The following is a 25,000-nucleotide window of genomic DNA, read 5'->3' on the forward strand; positions in this document are numbered from 1 at the left end:
TCCTCAGATCCTCCCCACCCTTGAGGATTTATTTATTTGTTTATTTTAGTTGAGATATGGTCTTATGTATCTTAGGTTAGCCTTAGACTCATGTAGCTGATGATGGCCTTCAACTCCTGACCCTTCTGCATGAGCCTCCCACGTGCTGATAACAGCTGCACACCCCCATGCCCAGTCCTGGAGGAATACTTCTGAAATATCTGTTGTATCTAGTAAAGGGAAAGCATCAGATTTTGCATAAAAATACTTGTATATTAGATTCTTGAGAGAACACACACTATTTATCTAAAGTGTCTTTAGACCATTTAGGCATCACTGAATTTTAATTCTGTATGTTCTTACACAGGATTCTTATAACCAGCTGCAGATGGTGAGGCCATCAACTTTTATTTGAGAGTTTGCACTTAATGCCCAAAGTACACTTTCTATTATTGGTAAATGTGTGGATGCTGTTCCAGAAGAGGTAGCCAAGGGTTCTGGTCAAGGGGTAGCAGTCTGGTCTGCGTTGAGAGTCAGTGGCAGGACTAAAGATTTTTCATTCACTCACTCATCCAGTCTATTTTTCCTATAGTATGTAGTCTTTAGCAGGCTGTTGAGTTAATGGGTTAGGAATGCCCTTGCAGATTTATAATCTAGTGGGGGAGGTAGACACCAGCAAGTTATTAAGCAGATGAGAATGAGCAGGTCTGGGTGACAGACTATCTCTGCAGATGTGACACTTAAGCTGAGACAAGGACAAGGACGAGCTGGTAAGAAAGAAGGAAAGAGCAGAAGAAACAGTGCTGGAGCATGAGTGCTGTGGGCAGGCCCCTCCTCCTGTTTGGGAAACATCTAGCAGAGGGTGACAAAATCTCACAACTCAGAAAAACTGGAGACAGGAAGGAAAGAAATCCACATCTCAGTGTGGCACTTGGAGTCACTGTGACGCCTTCGGCTGAGAATATTCAAGTGGCTGAACTTTTCTAAAACATGATGTCAAGCAGTTGACACTGACAAGGCCAGTTGCTGTATACACAAAAGAGCCTTTGCCTGAGAAAGAGCCTCTTGTTTCTTAGCTGTTTCCAGGGTTGTTCCAAAATTAGGAAGATGTAGTTCAAGAGCAAAATATTAATCACAGAGTGCTAAACAGGATGAAAACTACCAAATAGCACAGAATCTATCATCCTGCTTTGGGACACACTTCAAGAGCTGTGGTCTGCCTTGGAAAGGAGTCACTTTTCATCTGCTTAGGGAAGCCAGACCAGCAAGTCTCAACCATGTCACTCCTAAGCATGTTTGCAACAGACAAAGCAGCACAGAGCGAGGCAGCCAACGTACTGTTCTCTCGGACCAGGCAGAACTCCCAGGCGTTCTGGCTCTCCAGCGTGCTCTCCAGGTCCACTGCGATGTTAGGCTCACTCTGCTTCTCCAGGCGGTACTGAGGGCCTGGAAGATCAAAGGGGCAGGAGGAAGGGGGGAGTCTGAAATGGTGAATGGAACACTCAGAAATTACCATACATCAGGGAAAGCCGAAAACGATAACATTTGACTCAAGGGTGTAACTATCCAAGATGGCAGAAACTGGCTTTTCTCACCCTGTTTTTAGCTCTTCCCACACTAGGTAAGAGGTTTGAGTCAGAATGAAGTAGAGGCACACAAACTTGGCCCATTTCTTGCTGTAGAACAGGTTCCCATCTTCTCTGAACCCATTTCTGGACCTTACACCTCAATGAGTATGATGAAGACCAAGATGACATGGATAAAACACTGACTCAGAGCTGGCATGGTGGTGCACACCTTTGAATCCCAGCACTCAGGAGGCAGAGGCAGGTGGATCTCTGTAAGTCTGAGACCACCCTGGTCCACAGAGTGAGCTCCCGAACACCTAGGGCTATGTAGAGAGACCCTGTCTCAAACAAACAAACAAAAGCACCTCCTGGCTTAGGAATCAGACTTCACACGAGGCACTGCTGCCAAGGTACTTATAATTACCATTGCACACACAATTTCAACCAGGAATAAGGTATGTGTGGAACTCTATGATAGCTCAAGAATGTCAAAGAAATAAAAAACATAAACGTCAGAGTTAATCTCAGGCTCTGGGTTTGGTAATGAAAAGGTAGCAGCTATCAACTGTTCATGCTTTTACTGAGACATCTGTGGAAACATTAGACACATGGGTTCAGTATTCTGGCAACCAATAATTCTACCCATCCCATTGCACCTAAGAGTTACAGAAGGTCTGAAAAGACATCAGAACATTTTATACATTTATTCACTACTTCTTTGTCAACCTAAATAGCAATGTTGTTCTCAGATAACACTAATGGTCGAAAAGTCAGATTTAAAACTGTGCCTGTAATTTGCTTGTGGTTATTAAAAAGGTGAGAGGCACAGGAAACTCTCATTACTCTGACTCGGAAAGGTGTGTTTGGCCAGCTAGAAGGAGGTGTGAGAGAGTTGAAGATGGCAGCAGAGGCAGTGCAGAGCTCCCGAAGAATCTGGGTTTCTAGTCCCAACACCCTAGAAGCAATGTGTCAGAGCCATGCATCCACTTCTATAAATTTACAGTGGGATATAGGTACAAAGTTTAGTTATAACCATCAGCCCCCTGAATCTACGTTGTGTGTATTCAACCACTGCAGACTGAAAACACTTGGGAAAAGTTGTGTCTACAGTAGACTGATTATTTCTCATCATTCTTATCATCCATGCAGCAACTACCCACAGCAAGTCTGCACTGTGCCAGGCACTACATGTACTCCAGAGATCAGTCTATGGGAGAGTGTGCTATGCAAACACTATACCACCTATCTATCTATCTATCTATCTATCTATCTATCTATCTATCTATCTATCTATCTATCTATCTATCTATTTTTTTGGTTTTTCGAGACAGGGTTGTCTGTGTAGTTTTGATGCCTGTCCTGGAACTCACTCTGTAGACCAGGCTGGCCTCAAACTCACAGAGACCCACCTAGCTCTGCCTCCCCAGTGCTGGGATTAAAGGTGTGCGCCGCTGCTGCTGCTGCTGCTGCTGCCGCCGCCGCCGCCGCCACCACCACCACCACCACCACCCGGCAACACTACACCATTTATAAGAGGGGCCTGAGCACCTGCAGATTCTGGTGCTGATAGAGGTTCTAGAAGCAATCCCCCAACCCAAGATACTAATATTGATAGTTTTATGATACTCTAAATTTGGGAACAACTTAGATTTGATAACAGAGAACTTACTAAATAAAATATTGTTGAATACTTTAGAGACATTTTTATAGCATGCTATTTAAAAAAAAACCCTAAGGCACAATTTTTATAGAATAATTATAGTTGTAAAAATGTATATAAAAGTATAGGATAAGAAAGCTGTTTCTAAAATGTGAACTGTACATGACTTTATTTTTCCTTTGTGTTGTCCTGTATTTTTCAAATTTCCATATAATAAAGGTTATTTTTATAACTTAAAATGTTGCATACACCTAAACATTTTCCAATTTCTTACTATGTAATTTTTTTTCTGAGACTATTGTAATTACTACACATTGTAGAACCTGGAAGAGCTTTTCATGTGCAATAATTTTAACTGAACAGATCAATTTCATCCTAAATCACCCTGCAGACTGGTGGCTGGCCTGCATGCCCATCCCCCTTTCCTGCCCACTGGGAACCAAGGCCTGGCTGCCACAGAGGGAATTTCAGGCAAATTTTAAATTTCCCGGGAATTCAGGGAAGCTAAGGGCCCCTTGTCCTGAAACCAACTCCCTGGCACACTCTCAAGAGTCATTGTTCAAATCAGACCACAACCCATAGAACCATAGAGGCTATATATATAGCATGGAGGTCCCTAGGACGACTGTGGCTTATAATAAATTTCGGTTTTACTCAATTATTGAAAAAAAAAATAGCCAAATGAATGGAAACACATGAACTATGAACCAAAGACTGAGGGGCCCCCAGCTGGATCAGGCCCTCTGAATAGGTGAGACAGTTGATTGGCTTGATCAGTTTGGGAGGCAACTAGGCAGTGGGACCAAGTCCTGTGCTCATTGCATGAGTTGGCTGTTTGAAACTTGGAGCTTATGCAGGGACACTTGGCTCAGTCTGGGAGGAAGGGTCTGGACCTGCCTGGACTGAGTCTACCAGGTTGATCGCAGTCCTCAGGGGAGGACTTGTCCTGGAGGAGGTGGGAGTGGGGGGTAGGCTGGGGGTAAGGGGAGAGGGTGGGAGGGGGGAGAATAGGGGAACCCGTGGCTGATATGTAGAACTGAATGGTATTGTAAAATAATATATATAAATACACACACACACACACACACACACACATACACACACACACACACATATAAAAGAGTCACTGTTCAGATTCTTCTATTAACATCAGCATGTATCTTCTTCACATGGCTTTTAAGACTTTCTCTTGTCTCTACTACCTGCCCATCACGTACCAAGTGCACACACTCTGCTCCTCACTGGACCTGCAAGGTGGCCTCAGCAGCCCATTTCACAGACAGGACCCCATGAAGAAACCTGCCCAAGATCACAGGGTAAGAAGCAGGAAGAGGGGAATAAGGCCCAAGGTCTTTTTGGATTTATCACTTCTGAGCCTTGAGCTTTTCCTCCTCCTGCAAACTATAAATTACTGGCTAATTACAGAGGCCACAGCTTACATCATAAATATAGATTTTTGTAGATTTGTAGAGTCTTCTGGTTTGGAATCACTTAACTTGTGGTTTATATAAATTCAAAATGAAAATGATCTAAAATATTTATTTTAATGAATTCATCAACACTCTGAGCTATGGCTATGCTGTGGTCCATGGCAATACAGGCCCCTATGAAGAGGAGAGCTCCTTATCTTTCTATCTAAGAAGACCTTTCCACCTTTCTTTCATGAAACAAAAACCAAAAAAACTACACACATACAATGATGACGTTTACATCACAGGCCCAGTACGTAAAAGTCAGAGGACAACGTGAAGGAGCTGGTTTTCTCCTTCCATCACACACATCCTTTATCAGTGAGCTACCTTGCTCACAGCCGTCTTTAAGAACCCTCCTATTGCTTTGAGTATGTGGAAAGTAAACTCCACTATGGGTTGCTGTCTGCGCTGGGTGCCCCTACTCTTCCTAGAAAGGAAGGAATACGCTGCAAACCATTTCTGAACTTGGTGAGGAGCTGATAGGTATTGGCTTTTGGATGTGACTCAAGACCTAAATTCTTACCAGGAGCTTGGATAAGAGATCTTACAGAGGAAGACTTCACTCACCCTCCCAGAAAAAGGCCAGATCAATAACTTCCATGTAATGAGAGCATACTGGACCCAAGTGAGAAGCAAGACAGCTTAGGCTGGGCTCAATTGCCTTGGTCCAGGTCCTGGTTGAGCCATTTAGTTTATGATGTTGCCAACTTATTTAACCTCCTGTCTGTTTCTTCATCTGTAATATGGGGATGATAATAGCATCAACCTCAGAGGGCTGTCTGAAGAATCCATGGGCCAAGAGCTGTATGGTGTCTGACATACTGACTGTGGCGGGTTTTGAATGAGACATGTCCCCTCATAACACAGTCCCCAGTCAGTGGTTCTGGGAAAGCTATGCAACTTTTAGAATGTGGAGCCTTGCTGCAGGAAGTACATTGCTGGTGATGGACTTTGAGAATTTATAGCCTCACCACGTTTTTGGTTCTTATTGTAGAATATTTTGAGGTGTGTTACTTTTGTTTATGTTGCATTTGTTTAACTCTGTGAAGCTGTGTTACTGTGCCTGTCTAAAACACCTGATGGTCTAATAAAGAGCTTAACGGCCAATAGCAAGGCAGGAGAAAGGATAGGCGGGGCTGGCAGGCAGAGAGAATAAATAGAAGGAGAAATCTAGGAGAAGAAAGAAGTAGCCAGAGAAGGAGGAGGACACCAGGGGCCAGCCCCCCAGCCCCCCAGCCCCCCAGCAAGCCGTGGAGTAAGAGTAAGATTTATAGAAGTAAGAGAACAGGAAAAGCCTAGAGGCAAAAGGTAGATGGGATAATTTAAAGTTAAGGAAAGCTGGCTAGAAACAAGCCAAGCTAAGGCTGGGCATTTATAAGTAATAATAAGCCTCCGTGTGTGATTTATTTGGAAGCTGGGTGGTGGGCCCCTCAAATGAAGAAAAAACAACCAACAACAGGTTCTTTCTCTGTTTTCTGTGTGCCAGTGAGATGTGATCTCTCAGCTTCCTGGTCCTGCTGCCATGCCTTTCCGGCCACTATCAACTCTGGCACTTAGGAACCCTGTACTTCCTACTTCCTTTCTTAAGCTGTTTCTAGTCATGGTGTTCTATCACAGCAACAGAGAGGCAAACTAGAACACTAAAATTCTGTTTAAGGGTGTGCTGTCACCATCCCTATCTCAAAGCTGAAGTGGGGTAAAGGAAGGGTCATAACTCTGATCACCCACCATCACTCCAAGGCTCACTCTGTATCAGCGACTGATTTAGGCCTTCCCTACAGATTATCTCACTTATTCTTAAGATACCTTGAGGAGTAAAGAGCATGAATCCCATTTAACAGGGGATGGAACTGGGACTCAGAGCTGAGAATCTCTTCCACATCCCTTGGGGAACGGTGGGACTAGGATGTATGTGGGTGAGGCCCAGGCCCATACTCTCTTTGCTGTGATGACCCACCAAAGTCTCAGTAAACAACAATCCAGATTAGCATAACCTTCATCCACTATATACCAAACCACATCTCCAGCAACTGTGTGTCTGACTTCCAGAGAGCTGTCATGGAAGAAAAGAACAGCAGCCAGAAAGCCAGGGACGAAAGACAAGCTGTGGGGTCAGTTTCTATGAATGTGTTTTGCCAAAGATACGACTTTATAAAATAGGAAAGGTTCTTTCATACTGAACAGCACACAACTTGCAAGGTAGTGTCCAAACTTTGCAAAAAAAGGTTTTAAAATGTCACAGCTGTGCTTGAAGCTACATGCTCTCTGGTGCACAGCGCAGGAGAACACAAAGGGAAGGTTCTGGGAAGCAGTCACTCTATAGTGACAAGAACATGTTTGGGCATTCCTATGAGGTGTTTGCTGCAGCAATGCCGCAGCATGAAATGGTCTAGGAACAACGTACTGCTCAGAGAAAGAAAGGAACTTTCTCTGCTTTGAGAAAGTTCCAAGCTATAGCATACAGGCGGGGTTGGAGACCCAAGGCAAACATCTCAGCACATAAACTTCAAAGAAAATCTTATGGCTGGGGTACATGATCAGTGTGCTTTCCCTGATCCCTCTGACTCTTGACTGAAACAGAAATCTGTAGAGTCTGTTTGTAGGGTAAAAGGGCCAGCCAAAGAAACCTGCCCTGACCCTGGAACCAGAGCCAATAAGAGAAACCCACCCTGGCCCTGGAATCAGAGACAGTGAGAGAAACACACCCTGGCCCTGGAACCAGAGCCAATAAGAGAAACCCACCCTGGCCCTGGAATCAGAGACAGTGAGAGAAACACACCCTGGCCCTGGAACCAGAGACAGCGAGAGAAACACACCCTGGCCCTGGAACCAGAGCCAATAAGAGAAACCCACCCTGGCCCTGGAATCAGAGACAGTGAGAGAAACACACCCTGGCCCTGGAACCAGAGACAGTGAGAGAAACACACCCTGGCCCTGGAACCAGAGCCAATAAGAGAAACCCACCCTGGCCCTGGAATCAGAGCCAGTGAGAGAAACACACCCTGGCCCTGGAACCAGAGACAGTGAGAGAAACACACCCTGGCCCTGGAACCAGAGACAGTGAGAGAAACACACCCTGGCCCTGGAACCAGAGACAGTGAGAGAAACACACCCTGGCCCTGGAACCAGAGCCAACTCTGCTTTCAACTGAACATGAAACCAACCAATCACTGAGAAGAAAACCAACCAATTCCTGAGCATGAAATCTAGCCAATCTGAGCTTGTCCAGACTCAAGGGGATTGAAATCTGACCAATTCCCTCCCTGAAAATCTTCTCCCTGGAAAAACCTTGCCCCTAAGAAGCCCTACATAAGCCCCTCTGCCTGTCTGGTTGGCAGCTGTCCTTCTCCACACTGGCAGAGGTAGGATTCCTGGATTCCTCCTTCCCAAGTCAATCTCTTGAAAGAGTTTTGGATGATAATCTTCTTTTGCCATTGTGGAACAGAGTCTCTGCTGAGAAGCTCCCTTAGGGGAGCAGAGCAGAAGAAACAACTTTTAGCTTGAGATGGATGGAGCAGATTGTTATATTTCTGCAAGGGTTTCCTCTTTAGCAGAGTGAAGCAGAAGTAACATCTTGGGCTAGAGCTGAGAATAAATGGATACCTCTGCTGGGAAGCTCCCTGGGGGAGGGGGGAGGGGGGAGGGGGGAGGCGCAGAGCAGAGCTCAGTTGTAACAGCTCTCTTGGAGAGGAGCAGGACTGCCGCATCCTGTGGGGAGACCATCTCCACTGGATTCCCCGACAAGTCAGGACACCTTTCCCTCCGGAGCGGTTAACACTTAAACTGTTGGCTGGTGATACACGTTCAGTGTGCTTTCCCTGATCCCTCTGACTCCTGACTGAAACATAAAGGGTTTTAGCACATGGTATCTTAACAGCTGGAGCTGAAACCTGATGGGAAGCAAGTGCCTATTCAAGCCGAAAGACAGGAAAGCCTTCCTGTAGCCCATCAGTGTGCATTTTCTCTGAAGACCTTGGGGCTACAGAGAGTGGGTCTTCCTCCAAGTACCTGGTTGCTTTTGTGCTGTCACAAGCTTAGCATAAATCTGTCACTAACATCTACCACATTTCTCTTTTTCCCCTCTGCCCTTTAAGAAACGTGGCACTCAGTGTGGACCTTGACTGCTGTGACTCAGGCACACGTACCCATGCCAGCTTCTCTTCAGGACACTGCCATTTAACCTGTATTTTCCTTTTCCTTTCATGAAGTTGACTGGTCAATGCATTTTTATCCTTTTATAAGGTCTGCACTTCAAATCTTTTTGGATAGAGGCAGGATATAAACAAAGTAACTGACCACTGATGCTAAGACTGGCCCGTGGGAAGGAAAGGACAAAGTCAAAGGCTCATGGTTACATCTTCATGTCAACTATTTGCCATTCTCCAACTTAAAAGCATTACTTATAGTCAGAAAAAGCCAAAAATGAGCAAGTAAGAGGCAAAGGCTGGCTGGGGGGGGGGGGGGAGTCCTGGTATTTGCCCTGCAGGAGAAGAGCACTGCCAGCTGTGCATTCTGGTGTACTACTTATGATCTGTAAAATGGGTCCAATGAAACTTTGCTCAGAAGTCTGCTGTGAGGCTGAAGTGAGAGAATCACAAACTCCCCTTGGCAAAGTGCTTGGGCAATAGAGCCATCACTGCTAATGCTGAACCAGAAACACTGCACAAAGTAGTGGTAATCCCTAGTCCTGGAGTACAACAGGCTAACATGTCGGGGAGGGCACATGGCGGCTAGGAGTGCTGGCACCAATGTAGATGTCTATATTCTTTCTCATGTGAGACTAATACTGTGGGGTGAAAAGGGTATATAGTTCTTTTAAAAAGCTTGCTTTTGATGCTACAGGCAATATTTAAGATTAGAGACTTGCTTAGTAGCCAGGTCTCCTAGTTTCTTGACCTCTCAGGTCGCACAAATATGGTCTGAAAATGAGTAAATGTCAGAACTCAGAGAACAAGCACAGCACAGATACCAAAGGATATGTGCTGTGACCATCCACAGGCTCATCTGACTTCTTTTGAGCATCAATAATGTGCCAAGCTAAGAGATGAGATGAGTAATCAATAGCCTATCCCTCAGGGAGGCTGGGGAGGCAGAGAGACACTTTAGCAGGTGAATTCAAGAATAGCTGTTGCTCTTATCCAAGGTAGTGACAAGGTGTTGCAGGATCAGAAGTGGGTCAACCCAGATCATTCCTCTTCCCTGGGGGAGAGCATCTGATCTGGGCCTTGAGGGAGGACTAGAAGCCTGGGGGGAGGTCCAGGAAATGCACTCCTCCAGAGTCCTGAAGAACCTATGTAAACTCTGGATGAATCTGGGGGCAGCCTGGGGACGCTGCGGGAGCTGGGGCAGACCGCTGGTCAAGATTTGGAGTTTTTCTCATAGCAGCACACAGTACTAGGACAGTGAGAGGACACAATAAGTTGTTGGAGAGATTCCTCTGGTGACACTCAACAGGGGCTGGAAGAGGCTGGGAGACGGAGACCACCATACCAAACTTAACTGCTCAGCTCAATCCTGACAGACTCCCACAGCCAAAGCTCTCACTGACAAGCTGATGGCATCTGCACTGGAGTGTAGACACAGCACCAGCCATCCCAAAGCACCTGTCCTTGGTGTCTGCTCCCTCCAGGCTCTTCCTCTGGGGGCAGCTCTCATCCTCTACTTGACTTACGTAAGCCCAGGACTACATTCAAGTGATGACCACAGGAGCTTATGCTACCTCCAAGACTCAGACTGGAAAATGTTGGAATTTAAATGATAAAATAAGAACAAGCTAACATGACAACAAGGTCACACTTTAGACCCTTCTAAGCCAATATACTTTGCTCTTAGTGAAAAAGCCCAATATAATCAAATTAAACACAATTCCTATTACAAAGGAAGAAAGGCCAGAGCTGTTGCAATCAGCCAATTCTCTTGCCTAGTTAAACTGCAGAACCTTCAGGAAAGGTTTTGAAAGCATGACCCATCAGTTCTAATTTTTAAAACTTATCCTTTCAGTCAAGACTAGAAAAAGGCCCATTCCAACTTTTATCTTTGCTACAAAGTGCTGTTATCTTGGCCTGATGTCAGGAGCTCCAGCTCTCTTTCTGCTGACAAGCAGAGACGAGAAGATAAGATTGGAAACGAATCTCACTTCTCTGAGTAAATAAATAATCAATACTCATCTAAATGTAAATGAGAAGGTAGCCCCCTCTGATAACAGCACTCTTATCAGAGAGCCAATTTTCTGCAGACATTTGGCCTCAACCAAATCACCATCATTCAGCCCTAGCCTAATGGCAAAAAATCGTAACTAAATTGAACCGATCACCAGAGATCAACTAAGTTCTGCCCTGGCCACTTCAGGTTCAAATGTTTGGGAATGCAATTTTGCCCCCATTAACTTTCCATAGCAATGAAGAGCAGACTGGTCAAGGGGCCAGTCTGTGTGATAAACAAACCCCAGCTAGGGGGGCTGGCCAGGGTGTGAGGAGGAATGGGCATAGGTATGCTGGATGGACAAACCCCCACCTCCAAATCTGTGACTTGAAGGCCAATCCAAGGTGGGTAGGGCATTCCTTCCTCATCTAAGGGCTGCCTCAAACTGAGGAGACAATTTGTCTGATGATCACAATGTTTAAAGCTTATTAAAGATGGAAATAAAGAAAAGGAGATATGAAAAAGTGACTGTAACTGAAACAACACAAGGATTCAGATGATCAATTTCCTCCAACTCATTTGTCTCGGGCTTACATCTGGCCCAGTAGCACCACACTGACCTGATTTTACTGAAAGAAGATGCCGTCTATAAGACAAATCACTTCCAACCACTGCACTGGGGTTTCCATTTTTTTGCTGCAAGACTCAATTCACTGCTGATGAGAGTATTGGGGAAATTATGACCATTATTGATAGGACAGCAAAACCACTTTTACACTGTAGTCTTTAACTCAAAAGAAAGCTTACACTGGACCATTAATGAAGGTGTCAGCTAGAATCAGAAATTAAAGACAAAGGCTGGCAAATGCCTGATTTTTAGAGCACATCCAAGACACAAAATGTGAGCCTTTCATTCTTTGGAGTGGAACAGAGCCTAACCAAGGAGGAAGGGCAGCCTGCTCTGCCTACAGGTAGGAGGGAAACATTGCTCTCTTCCCTGGCGTCCAGAAGCAAAGCTCGTGACAGTCTTTATTTGCTACTTCTGTGTGCTGCTGTCCAGCCTCTGTGAGCATCTGAACCTTGAAGGTGGAGGTGGACGTAGGCTGGCATTAAAATGTGGGTTTCAAATCACAAAGACAAGGATGAAACCCTGACTCTTATCCGACATTGAGGGGGTAAGCTGATTGAGAGAAGCACGCAATAATCGAAGATTACCTGCAGCACAAAGTCTGCTACAAAGTAGGTGTCGATAAATGTCAACACATTGCTGGGCAAATCTGACAACATTATTAACCTGTTCTTTTTGAGAACAAATATGGCTCCCTTCCCAGGGCATAACAATGACTGTGACCAACACCAGAAACTTCCTGTCCTTAACAGAGTCCTCTCTATACATTGGCTTTTTGAATCTTCAACAACACTACAAGGCAGGGCTTGTTATCATCTGCTGTAGAGAGGGTAAGTCAACTATGGAGTGACCAGTCATCTGCCTGTGGTGAAGTCATGCTGAGAAAGGTGTGTCTGAGCTGGGCCCGCGGCCTAACTACTTTCCTACAGCCCACATCAGTTTTGATCTTTGAATTAAAAAAAAAAAATCTTTATCTATATATATCACAGGGGTTGAAATGATTCATCAGCCCAGAAAGGGACAAAGCCACTGGGGGGGGGGGGAGGTGTAAGGGGGGTTGGGCATCGGGGAAGTCAAAGTGGGCAGCTGTCCTAAGGGTCAAAACTCAAAATTCCAGCAGGCCGGCTGCAGGCACTTAAACCACAACAGCTGCTGGCCTGCCTTGCCTTTTTTTTTTTTTTTAAAGGGGAGCTCTTTCCCTACGTTAAATGATTTACAGAGTTACTACCTCAATCCACAGCTCTGAAAGTGTGATTTCTTTAGGGTTTAACTATACCCATTTCTAGTCTTGTTACAACTTTTTTATTGCGATAGAAAACATTTACTGGAAATATGTTACTGCTATTACCAGGTCATAAAATAAAAAGAAAAATAGTTTATGTATTGCCATCATTTCCAATCATCAATCAGAGAGTGCCAAGGCGAGGAAAGGAAAGGGCGTGCAGCCAGGATCTCCTCCTTTGTGTAGGAGAAAATGTGGGAGCCTCATAATTCTTCAGAACAAATTTCTTCTCGAACACCAGGCACAGGGCTGGGCTGGCAGAGAGCACACCTTGGCTTCATCCCCCATCTCCGCAGCCTCTGCTGAACTTTCTGAGCTCAGAGCTCCTCCACACCACCTTCCTGGGACCCTGCTTCCTAAAGCACCCACAGAGCTGAGCAGGAACACTTCTGTCTGTGACCTCCCCCTTGCTATAGGGTCCTCCCTGAAGTGGGGTGGGGCTTTTAAAACCTCAGCCTTGTATTCCCAGGGCTTTGGAGGTGTTGAATAATCTTTGTTCACTAGATGGCTTCAATAGGGTGGTACTTCAGATCCAACAACTCATGTCCACGACTGTGGGCCCATATTAGGAAATATTAGTCTGACTAATACAAGGACCCATGTTTAAAGACATTTACCACAGCATCATTTTAATGCTGAGAACCCTGTGGGGCTTAGCTGTCACAGTAGGAAGCTGTTAAGTAAATCAGTATATCTGAGAACGGGAATGTTACATAGCTGTAATAAAAAGAAATTAGTTAAAAACAAACAAACAAACAAACCCAGATGGGGTGGTGCATGTCTATGATCCCAGCATGTGGGGAACTGAGGCAGGAGGATCATGAGTTTGAGGTCAACCTGTCCTTAAAAAAAAAAAAAAAAAAAAAGAGGTCGGAGTGGTGGCGGCGGCGGCGTACGCCTTTAATCCCAGCACTTGGGAGGCAGAGGCAGGTGGATCTCTGTGAGTCGGAGGCCAGCCTGGTCTACAGAGTGAGTTACAGGACAACCAGGGCTGTTACACAGAAAAACCTTGTCTTCAAAAAACAAAACCAAAACAAAACAAAAAATAAAGAGAAAAGTGGGAACAGGGGTGTGTGTACCTTATGGTAGAGTGATAACTAGTATGTGTAGGCCCTGAGTTTAATCATAAGTCATGCAAATAAATAGAAAGTAGTAAGGCATACGGTATGTGTAGAGTATGCTGCATGTTCGTAAAGTCAAACCCCAACAACATACACCTGTGCACATCTGTGTGTGCACTTGTGGAATGTAAGACAGCATGTAGTCCACAAACACATGTATTTAGAATGTGTAAGGATATGAGCTCTACTGACTACAGTTTCTCTGGGGTGCAAAGTGAGCTAGTAACAAAGAGGGTGGCTTTTGTTCTTCGCTTCACAGATTGTGGTATCAGGGCTTTGACAGTCGACATACATGAGGATTATATGTCACTTAAAATCCAATTTGTAAAGTGACATTCAGCAATCTTAGGCCCTTCCAATCTGGGCCAGCAGACTAGTATGCACTGGAGCTTCCTCCAAATCACCCAGGCTCAGTGGTTGCTAGAGAAACTTTGGGGAGTTGGGTGGGAGAAGGGCCCACACAACTATTGTGAGGATGCAGAGGCTACTCAGGGGATCAAAGAGGCTGCTAAAGGGGGCTGGTGCAGCGAAGGCCAGGCGGCTGTCATCTGCAGGACGACACATAGGGGCTCCAACTGCACACCAGTCCAGGCTTGCCTTCGGTCACTGCATGGGCATGGCAACTCTGCCTGCCCTGTTCTCCTCATGGGTTCTACACAGAGAACAAATGGTGATCCCACACTGTTCTGCAGGCCCTACCAGGCTTCCTTCTTACATTCCAGCTTGTATGTAGGAAGCAGTGTGTCTGTCAGGAGTCCGTCCCCACAATTGCCCTGAGCTTGCTACATACGACATGTTGTCTAGGGAGTGGCCCTGGAGTTGCCGACACTAGAGCATCTGAGACAGCATGGAGAATATCTAAACAGCACCTTGCTTGGGTCTGAATTTGCAGCTCCACCACTTATTACCTGTGTAATCCTAGCTAAGTTATCTAACTTCTCTATTCCTCAGTTTCCTGTCATCAGAGGAACAACAAACAGCACCTGTCTCTCAGGGTTGTTTCAAGAACTAAGAGAAGGCGTCTGACACACAGCTCGCACTCCATCCAGATGCCTGATTTGCTGTTCTGTCTTCAGTTCTCCAGCAGCAGCTGGAACCTCTGAGGCCTGTCACGGCTTCCTCCTCCTCCTCCTCCTCCTCCTCCTCCTCCTCCTCCTCCTCCTCCTCCTCCTCCTCCCCCCCCCCCCCCCTTAGACTGATGTGGTAATCCAGAAAGAGACTCCAGCCCCTTGGGTCTCTGCCCCATGGTCCTGCTAGATTTCTCACACTTCCTCTCTCCAAGCATTCCTTCTCTTTAGTCACACTCTGCCTAGACTGCCGGCCTCTGGACTCCCTGGGGCAGCCCAAATAAAGGCTCTCTTGTGCTAGGTGTTTACAGTTAGGGTAGAAAGCACAATCAGCATCTGCATTCCTAGGACAGTCTCAACACACAGGTGTGTTCAGAACATGCTGCTCACCTGGTTAGCCCTCCCAACCACCTCTTCCTCCAGACTGGGGCTCTATCTCCATCTGACTCCCAGTGCTGGGGGTTCCTGACAGGGCCCCAACTCTGACTGGTTTCCTGGGGATGCAAGGAGCCAGTGCAGCTCAGAACCAGGGGTTGGCCACTGAGCAGGAGCCTCCCACCAGCATTACAGGCAGTGTGTGAGGAGGGCAAGGAGAGCTCACCACCTACATCTTGTCACAGATAGGTAAGACAGGAGGTCTGAGATTACTCCGACACCACTTGTTAGACGATGGAAACCTTTAACACTGTCCCTACGCATCTAACGTTTCAACCCAATATGTTTCTCTTAACTTGAGTTGTGGTGACATTACCAAATTGTACATACAGTTATCTGTTGCTCTGTAAAGAAATACAGATGGTTTTATGGAAATAAACAGTCATTTATTTTAAACAATTGTAAAATAGTTTATAGAAACCAGTGGGGTAATGCATTCAAATAAATGCCAAAACTGGCTGATGGGGAGCCAGGATGCTAAATCACACTGCTGAGGAATTCAGCTGTAGGGAACAGACAGTAAATCCAGAGTGACAGAATTCCCCGTGACAGCAAAGGTTTCTGACATCCAGTCCAGTACTCAAAACCACAGCAGTTCAAACCCATTTTCTGTAACACAGTGCTGACACCCAGTGAAACTGGTGAGTGTAGTCACAAGCACCTAACAACAAAAACAAAAGAAACAAAAAGGAGACCATGTTTCTCTGCAGCCTCTCTGAGAGGTGTGACAGCCGGGATTCCAACCAGAGTCAGTGAGGAGCCAGCACAGAGCCAAGTCTTATGATCCATGGAAATCTGAAGGCTCCCTTCAGATCCACTGAGGCCAGAGACTGGTTAAGATACCGCACTCACATTCTCTTAGCAGTTCAGCCTCTCGCTCCGGAAAATGGTGGTAACGGCAGCTATCAGGCAGTGTTCTGCAAAGGGTGTAGACAAGGGCTGTTGGCCACAGGCCTGCTGGTGCTCCTATCAGATACCCTGGGAAGCACCACTGGCAGCGACTGGCTTGTATCTTTTCAGAAACAGAAAACTACAAGTCCTTTTAGCTTCTTATTTTATAGGACAACGGGAGTCTAAACATTGGGGTCCTCACCTCTCAAACTCACCCTTTTACCGTGCGCTGGGACGGTCTGATGGTGACAATGGATGTTTGTGTGAATTCACTCAGCTGCTCCACAGCTGCGATGCCCCAAACTAGCACTGAAGAGGGAAGGTAAAGCTCCCTCTGGTCTCTGGGGGCTGCAGGGTACACAGGGCACTTAGTCTTCCTCCTGCTGCTAGTTCTCAGTGCCTAAGCTCTACTGGCTCCACCCACTTGCCAGGCTTCCCTTGTAGGCCCACCACCCAGCATATAATGGTCTTGTTACTGCCTCCCAGCCTCTGGTCATCCCTTCTTCACCCACTTCAGAGGGTGCTCTCTAGAGGCAAACTCTCAAGGTTTCTTCCGGGGCTGCTCTCCAGGCATTCCATCCATTCTCCTTTCTTGTCCTGTGTTCTCTAGGAATTAGCAAACTGGTCTCCCCTCCTTTAGTGTACACATCATGGTTCCTTGTCTGTGTCCCCACACTGTCAGTCCTGTGTGGATGGACTGCCCTTGGTTCCATCACTGAATCTGTACTTGCTACTCTCTCTTGAGCTTCACACGTTCCCAGACCGTCCTCATCCTTTCCCACAACAGGCAGGTTGTAGCACATTCCTGTCACCGCAGGTGCTGCTCCAAGCAGGAGCTCTAAAATCCAGGGGGCCAAAAGCACCCTGACTTGGCCTTCTTCTGTCACTCAGATAATGGCCCTTGCCCTCAGGCCAGGTCCCTGCTGGGTTCTCACCATGCTCCTGGTGTGCTTCTCTGAAATCCTGCTCTGTCTTCTGAGGGCACCAGCATGCCTGGATCTCCTTGTGCAGAAGTTGTACATTTAGGGAACTGAACTGCACTTGCTAGTTAAGAATGAAGGGAAAGAGAGGGAATGACCAGATCAAGAAAACAATGTAAATAATGTGTGGAATTCCACTTGCCATAATTCTCAACAGCCCGACAAGTGACTTTTTTGAATCTTTGAAATGATGCAACTTGGTCAATGTCTGATGAACTAACTGGACAGATGGCGGTGTCTCAGTTTTCCAGTCCATTTTATATTCTGAGCATCTTTCTGGCTAAGTCTGACTGCACCATTTGAAATTATTCATTCCTAGCTTTTATCGGTCCTACTGTTAGAGAATAAAAAGCTCACTATATGGAGTTCATGAGAAAAGTTACTACAGTGTGTGGGCCCATGAGCAGCATTTTAGGAGGCAGTTTTTAGGAGGTGATCCTGAAGGCGAGGCTTTTGCTTACTGATTGCCTCTGTGGTCCAACCTGTTTTAGCATGTGGCTCTCTGTGCAGCTGTCCCGAGATGCTAAATATCACCTGCTTTCTTGGTTCTGGTGCCAGGTTATGCCACCCTCTCCCACAGACCTTTTAAACATCAGCCCCATCTGGCAGCAGGGCTCCTTTCTGCCTGTCCCATCTCTCTTCCAACAGTCATGTACCAAGCAGAACTTGTTTCAAGTCAGGACATGGACATCCTAAGTAGGTCTGAATGGCTAATACCCTGTCCAGCTCTTCCCAACAGCTGTATGGGCTCTGGCTGCAGTACCTTCCACTAAACTGGGCAACCCTTAACGCTCAGGGGCAAATCCCAGCTCCCTGTCTCTAAGCTGAGGATGATGTGTCTAACTCACGGTTAGTGCAGTGATGAAATGAGGTGCGAACACAGGTAAAGTGCTCAGCCTGGCAGGCAGTGATAAATGAAGAGCAGTTTGGCACACTTTCCTGTGCCTAACATTCAAGCTATCATACAGGTGAAAAGAGTAATTATATATCCTGATTTATTGTAAGCTAATTGTGACATAACTAAGAAGTTTAGCTATGTTTTTCCCTGTGTGACAAACAAAACAAAAGGCTAGAGTGATAGAAAAATGGAAGTCGAGGATCATGGCTGCCAGCCATTTTCCTTTCTGGTTTCATCTATTATCTAGGAGCTGGCTGCCCTGCTGACTTTCCATTTGCCTTGCTAATAACAGTAAATCCAGCAGCTTCCACTGCAGTCCCTGTCTCCTTCAGCTGACTCCCAGGCCAATCAGTGTCTCTTCTCAGCTCATGTCAGATGTTCCCTGGAAAGTCCTGCTGGAAAGACAATTTATGATGGAAGTTTCTCCTGCTTTTAACCCTTCTGCTTATCAGGATGCTCCAGAGGAATGCCAGCTCTGGCCAACACGTGCACTCCTGTGTTCTCATTGCTGCTCTGACAAGGGCCTCATAGCTCTGGACAAGCTCAAGTGAGCAGCTGGGCAGACAGAGGCCCATAGTCTAGGCTGTACCTCCTAGGGACTTAATTCAAGCTGAGATCCTTTAGCAGTTATAGTCTCCCAGGTCCCGAAGCAGTCACAGGCATCAAACACACACACCCAACCCAAACAGGCCCCAACGCCATGCTACTGCACAGAATGTGAATGGGACTGGGCCTCAGTTACTGAAAGGAGAGGATGGGATTACAGTGTCCACCAGCGCGGTGAGGACGTGCGAGGAAGGGGAGTGCTGTATGAACCTCATATTCTCACAGCAGTGCCATGGAGACACTGTCAACTACGTCCCCTCACACACAAGAGAAATGAAGGGCCATGCAGGATAGGACACCAAGGAGCAAGCAGAAGTAAGGGCAAGAGTAGAGCCAGGCAGGCCCTCCCAGAATCCGGGCATTACTTCTGCAGTTAAGAACAAGTCAGCAAGCCGGCCAGTGGTGGCACACGCCTTTAATCTAGGCGGATCTCTGTGAGTTCAAGGCCAGCCTGGTCTACAGAGAGAGTTCCAGGACAGGTACCAAAGCTACACAGAGAACCCTGTCTGGAAAAACCCTAACCTGTAGCTGGGACCTTGTTTACCGAAGAGGCTAACATGCTCCAGAGTAGAAAGGCCAGACTCAGGCCACCCAGTGGGCAGGGTAAGTTTTCCCAAAGAGAGCCTCTTCTTCCACAGCAGTCATCCCTGACACACAGTCACAGCTCAAGAGAAGGCAGTACTCAGGCTCTCAGGAGACAGAGTAGCACTCTGTCTCCAACAATGGCTGCCTGCTGGGGCTCGGGCTCAGGCTCCACAGTAAGGGCAGTAGCTCTTGGTACAGGAGCTTCTCACCACAGGATTTTCATTCTAAGTGTGTTCAAGCATCGTGGGATAGCTACATTCTTTCTCAACAGGATTTCTACGACCTCTTCTCTACCTCTCCATAAAAGTTATATGGTGTGATGAGCCAGATCAGTAGATCCAGTAAACTCATTTTTGTCCTAGTTTTAACGGGAATAAAGGATGTCAAAATGTACATGTGACAGCTGTTTGGGACTCTAATGTTATGGAAAAGCAGCTGTTTTCACTTCTATTAGAGGTATTAGTCATTCTTAGAATTGGAATGAGTATTCTGCTAATAGCTTGTGCTTTAACCCACGGAAAATCCAGGTCACCGAGATGCAATGTTGGCCAAGTCACAATGTGATAGCTATGCTCCCATAACATTTTCTCTCATGGAATCTGGAACTGTTTACAATGGGAAGCAACTATTTAATGATCTTCTCAGAGAAACCTGACATCTAACCAATAAAATGGATGGTAGCTTTTAGGGGAAAGGAAGTTTCCAAATAGAAAAAGTCCATACAAGGGGAAATCTTTCTAAACTGCAGAATTTGAAAGGAAGCTGTTTTCTTTAGAAAAAAAAATCTATTTTTACTTTCATCATAGATCATGTACAATTTGGAAGTAAACAAAACCCAAGTCCTAGGATGAACTGCAGTGACCCCCCACCCTCCCAAGGCCCACCTCAGAGGAAGTTAATTGAAGTGTTTAGGAAGTTTCTTCTGGTATTCACCTTCAGATTTTCTATTAGTACCCTTACCAGGTGATTTTAAAAAGTGATCATCTAGATCAGACACTGTCTATCAATGTCCACCATAGAAGGGAGTGCACAGGGTATGTCCCTATGCCCCTCTCACACCTCTGGAAAGTGAGTCTGCTGTGCATTGCCTCTGGACATGGTGTGCACAGCACTTCCTTCTACTGTACCAAATGTCTGACTGTTACATGCTCCTCTGGCTCCTGGTGATGTCTGAGAGACTGACTCCCTCCCTCCCTCCCTCCCTCCCTCCCTCCCTCCATACACACATACATACATACATACATACATACATACATACATACATACATACATACATAGGAGCCTGGTGGCAACATTAAGTGATGTGTACAGCCTTTTGATTAAAAGATATTCAAGTGTCCATTTAATGGTTCAACTCTCTGAGAAAGCTTAGTCTCTCACAAGGAAAATGCAATGATTTGCTCCTAAGTAAGATGGGGGTCTGGGCCAGCAGCCAGTGAAGAGGCTGCAGGTTACAAGCCAGCTTTTTAGTTGATTTTACAAAATGCATCAGCTACTACCTCTGGGCCAGGAATGGTTCTGACAAACCAAAAGGAAACCATTATTGTCCACAAGAAGCTTTCATTTTACACAATTAATTTACGTAACTAAGTTCAATCCCTCTCCCAAAGGAAAAGGAGTGGATCACACTTGTCTTTGTCAAGGTAGTCACCTCCATTTGGTAAGTAAGAGCAGCATAGTACTGGTGTCAGTCCCAGATCCTCTGCTGCAAGGCCAAGGTGCTAAGTGCATGTTCAGCAGCTGCAAGGCTGCGGTAAGGCCCACTGCTGATCCAGGTGGAGTCACTCACTGCTGCCCTGCCCAGTGCTAGGGGACAAGACAGGAGGCTCATGGGAGCAAGGAGGAAGACTAAGGGCATGTCTCACCCTGGAGACAAGTTTCCTTCAGCAGAGGAACTCAGAAACCCGGGGACAAAAGGCAGTCCCTTCTTGTTGGGACACAGAAAGACGCATGAAGCCACAAGCAAACCCTGCTGTCCCAGCATCTTGTTGCTTCACCTTTTACTCCCATCTCCCCACCAGAATGTGAGCTGAGGACAGGCGCTGACTTCTCCATGCACTGCCTGGCACGGCAGAGGCTGCCAGAATACTTACTGAGTGCTAAGGATGCTTCTGACCCACTGCTTGAGAAATCTGTGTAACCCTTCAGTTTATTTGTTTAACTTAAACTGTGCTTCATCTTAAGTCCTGTTGTTCCACCATTAAACACAGTATGGGGAGAAACCTAGCAAACTTAAGTTTTGCTATGCTCTGGCATTTCTGTGACTTAGTGGTGACAGTCTCTGGGAATACTGAAGAGCACCAAGTCCACCTCGCATCTCCTACAGCGCTTGAGCTTTATTAACACCTCACTGGCTTCCTCTGTGGAAAACTGGTTTGATGACACAATGGCATCCATACACTTCACTGACTGCACCCTGTGATCTGGGGATTCAAAGAGGTGGGGACGGATACCTGCCTCTCTCTGCCAGTCTGATGCTGCTGGCCTATTTTAAACTATCTTTGTCTCTAGACATTATCACAATGAAACAGAAAAAGTAATGCCCTCACTGACTGGCTAATCCTCCTCCTCTTCTTTGGGTTTCTGAGTGTCTCAGAGAGCCTAGGTTGGCCCTGAATTCTTGATCCTCTTGCCTCTCAAGTGTTGAGCTCTGAGCTTCTTCTTCTCACAATGTGCCCACAACGATTACAGATACACAGCAGAAAGCTCTTCTATCTGAACTGACAGAAAAGGAAGAACTCTATGCTGTCACAGTGTACTGTTATAGTGTAGCTGCTGAAAGCTGCCTTCTAAATGGCTCTGGTGTCAGGCCTCTGTGAGCTGTGGGTCAGGACTGAGGATGCTTGGCTGGTCTTGGAGAAGTCTGCTGGGGCAGGCTAACTCTGTAAAGGAGTGATTTTATGCAAAATAGCTAAACTCAATCTTGGCAGAGGAAGAATTCTTCCAGCTGCCAACAGGATCAACAGAAGGCTGGCATGCTTGAAGACTGGGTCTTCTGCTTGTGCTGGGGAAGACCCACCCTCTCTGAGCCTCTCTGCATGTCCTCTCTGCATCAGCACATGAGGAGCAGCAGCACTCTGGAAGGTGCTAAGCCACAACAGAAGTGTACAAAGGCCACGTGTAAACAAGTTCCCCTGCTAGACTCTCTGGAAAAGGAAACTGACGACATAGCTGTATGACAAAGGTGCCTTGGGATTACCAATCCTCCTCTATAGTGGCGCCCTTGTTAGGGAAAGCCAGCTGTTCCAAGGAAAGGTGATTCCAGCAGCCTCAAGTTCAAGCACAAGACAAAAGCTCCTTCTGCAATACGTTAAGTTTTCTATAGACTCAACATACTGGAAAACAGATGTTACAGGTAGAGGTCACCCACATGAGTGGAAAGGAAGTAAAGCAAAGCCCCCCAGAGAAACCCAGGTATGAGGGTGCATCCAATAACATGATAGTGACAGAGACAACCATCTCTGCTGACTGAGTAGTCTATGGATTAAGTACTTTATAAGCACTGAGCCAGTCTACAACCTTCTTTTCAGAGAGTACAACTGAGGCTGGAAGGGGCTGATGACTTGTCTCATTTCAAGTAGCTTATGTGCTACTGAGGATTTAGGATGATTTAGTACCAAAGTCTAGGCTTTCCCTACAGAATCATGCTGCTATTCCAGAATGCAAGATTGGTCTTCCTAGGGGAGAGACATGCACTGAGCTGTGGGTCCTGGAACTAACCCAGCAGGAGGAAACACCATGTAATAGTAAGCAGGACAACTTGGGACATATGAATGTAGCTCCCAAGTTCTTCATTACCACTATGTGACCACGGCAAGTTCTGTAGCCTCTCTGAACTTTAGTCATCTCATATATAAAATGAAAATAACAACCAATAAAAAGTTATTTTAGGAACTTGAAAAGTGCTGACATAAATGGTAATAGTTAGTATACAGTAACTTTATATGTAAACTTAAAACTGCAGGCCAATGGAAGAAACTATGACCTCAGATATTATTTAACATATTATGTACAGAAAAATGAAATACTCCACACCACTGAGTGTCTTCCTCTGCTGCTCTCTACTTTACTGGCTTCAAAGAGTCTCTCACTAACTCAGAAACTCACTGCTCTGTCTAGGCTGGTAAAGCAGCAAGCTCTTGTGACCTGCTCTCTCTGCCTCCTAGTGCCGGGGCTATAAGCACGTGCAGCCACACCCAGATTTTTCACACGGGCGGTCGAGATTTGAACTCAGCCCCCTGTGTTGTAGGGTCAGTGCTTTTGCTCCCTGGGTCATCTCTTCAGCTTCCCACCTCCATTTTTTCATTGACTTTATAGAGCCCTGAAAAGCTGAGACCTGTACACAGAAAAATCTGTGTACCTACTCTACTACATTCCGTAACTAATACTTGGCTACATTTGCTCTAGCAAGTATCTACCCACATACCAATCTTTTGAAATGCATTTTGAAGCAAGGGACAGATTCCAGTATATTTAGGACACTCTGCAGTGAAATAATTAACTAGAATTCCATGTTTACAATTCCCCTTTTACTTTTGGACAGGATGTGCACACAGTGCCTGTGCAGCCTCACTCCTAGCCTCACTGGACTCTCTATCCACATGCAATCTACTGCAGTTAGCCTAGAAAGCTTTCATCAGCCTTTCATTTTAAGTGAGGAAATTGTGTCGTTGAGAAAAATCACAAGAGCTTAAGAATCTAATTTCACCTATGGTACCCATTATCAATGCTCACAAATAGTGCAAGCTCGTGTGCTACATACATACACATGCACAGGTGCAAACACATATTCCCCCCATCACGGTTTTTGCAACCATAAAAACCAAAGAGGATAAAGTCCAGGTCACAAGGTCTATTGTAAGGGTTAAACATAAAAATGCTGGGAATACTCTATGTTTTCAGTGGACATCAAAGAGTCATTTTGGTACTTTCTCTCCACTCACTTCTTTCCCCCTAATTTAAAGATGCTGCTTTGAAAAACAAAATGGTAATGAGAAAGCAATGTTAAATGAGAGATGTGGGAAAAGGCACCTCTCTGCATAGGCAGTCCTCTCCCAATTTATCCACTCTGACTTCAGCTAATTAAACATCCGTCTCAACGGCCTCCTCAGCAAATTAGTCATCCCCACTTTGTGACACTGATTGTTGGTTGCAGCCTCTCCCCACTTGCTACCATTCCCAGAAACTTCTAGGAGTTTTCTCACCAGGCACATGGCAAAGAATGATGCAGGGTCCCCATTAGCCCCCTACAGTTGCCCTTGGTGCCGGTGCTGTTTATAATGCTGCCAGCCGTGTCCTCAGACATGCCTACCCAAAAGAAACCTGCTCGGGTGACAACTTTGTCTACATTTCCAAGTGTCAGTGTATGATGCACTTTCCAAGTGCTAGTACACACACCAGACTGAAAGGAAGTGTTTAATAAACGTTTTGTTGAAAATCTGTGTTTGATGATAGTTCTGATGATAAAGGAAGTAAATAATATAAGGTCTCAAATGAGCTGAACTGAATTCTGGTAAATTACCAGACAGATCCTCTGAACATTGAAGCTTTGTGGATGGATCAAAAGGCCAGCAGGAAACAAGTCAAGTTGCCTGGCCTGGATGTGTGTCCTCTCTGTACACCACTGTGTGTACACACACTCTTTCCCACCTGCCTAGCCAGAGGGATGGAAGGCAGGTGGAAAAACC

The 25,000-nt window shown here is 45.9% G+C and overlaps 1 protein-coding gene across 11 annotated transcripts in view; it reads right to left on the reverse strand.

Moving 5' to 3' along the window:
• The window catches only part of Mapkap1 (MAPK associated protein 1), a 216,661-nt gene that overhangs the window by 57,815 nt on the left and 133,846 nt on the right, over positions 1–25,000 (reverse strand). For 7 of the 11 annotated variants that reach the window (XM_042274816.2, XM_006988721.4, XM_006988723.4 and 4 more), the window contains one exon: positions 1,318–1,425. The exons of the other annotated variants lie outside the window; for them this stretch is intronic. In XM_042274816.2, the coding sequence (XP_042130750.1) occupies positions 1,318–1,425 (108 nt within the window). The remainder of the gene's footprint in view (positions 1–1,317; positions 1,426–25,000) is intronic. 11 annotated transcript variants of the gene reach the window in all.

The sequence above is a fragment of the Peromyscus maniculatus genome, chromosome 4, assembly GCF_049852395.1.
Source record: "Peromyscus maniculatus bairdii isolate BWxNUB_F1_BW_parent chromosome 4, HU_Pman_BW_mat_3.1, whole genome shotgun sequence".
NCBI lineage: Eukaryota > Metazoa > Chordata > Mammalia > Rodentia > Cricetidae > Peromyscus > Peromyscus maniculatus.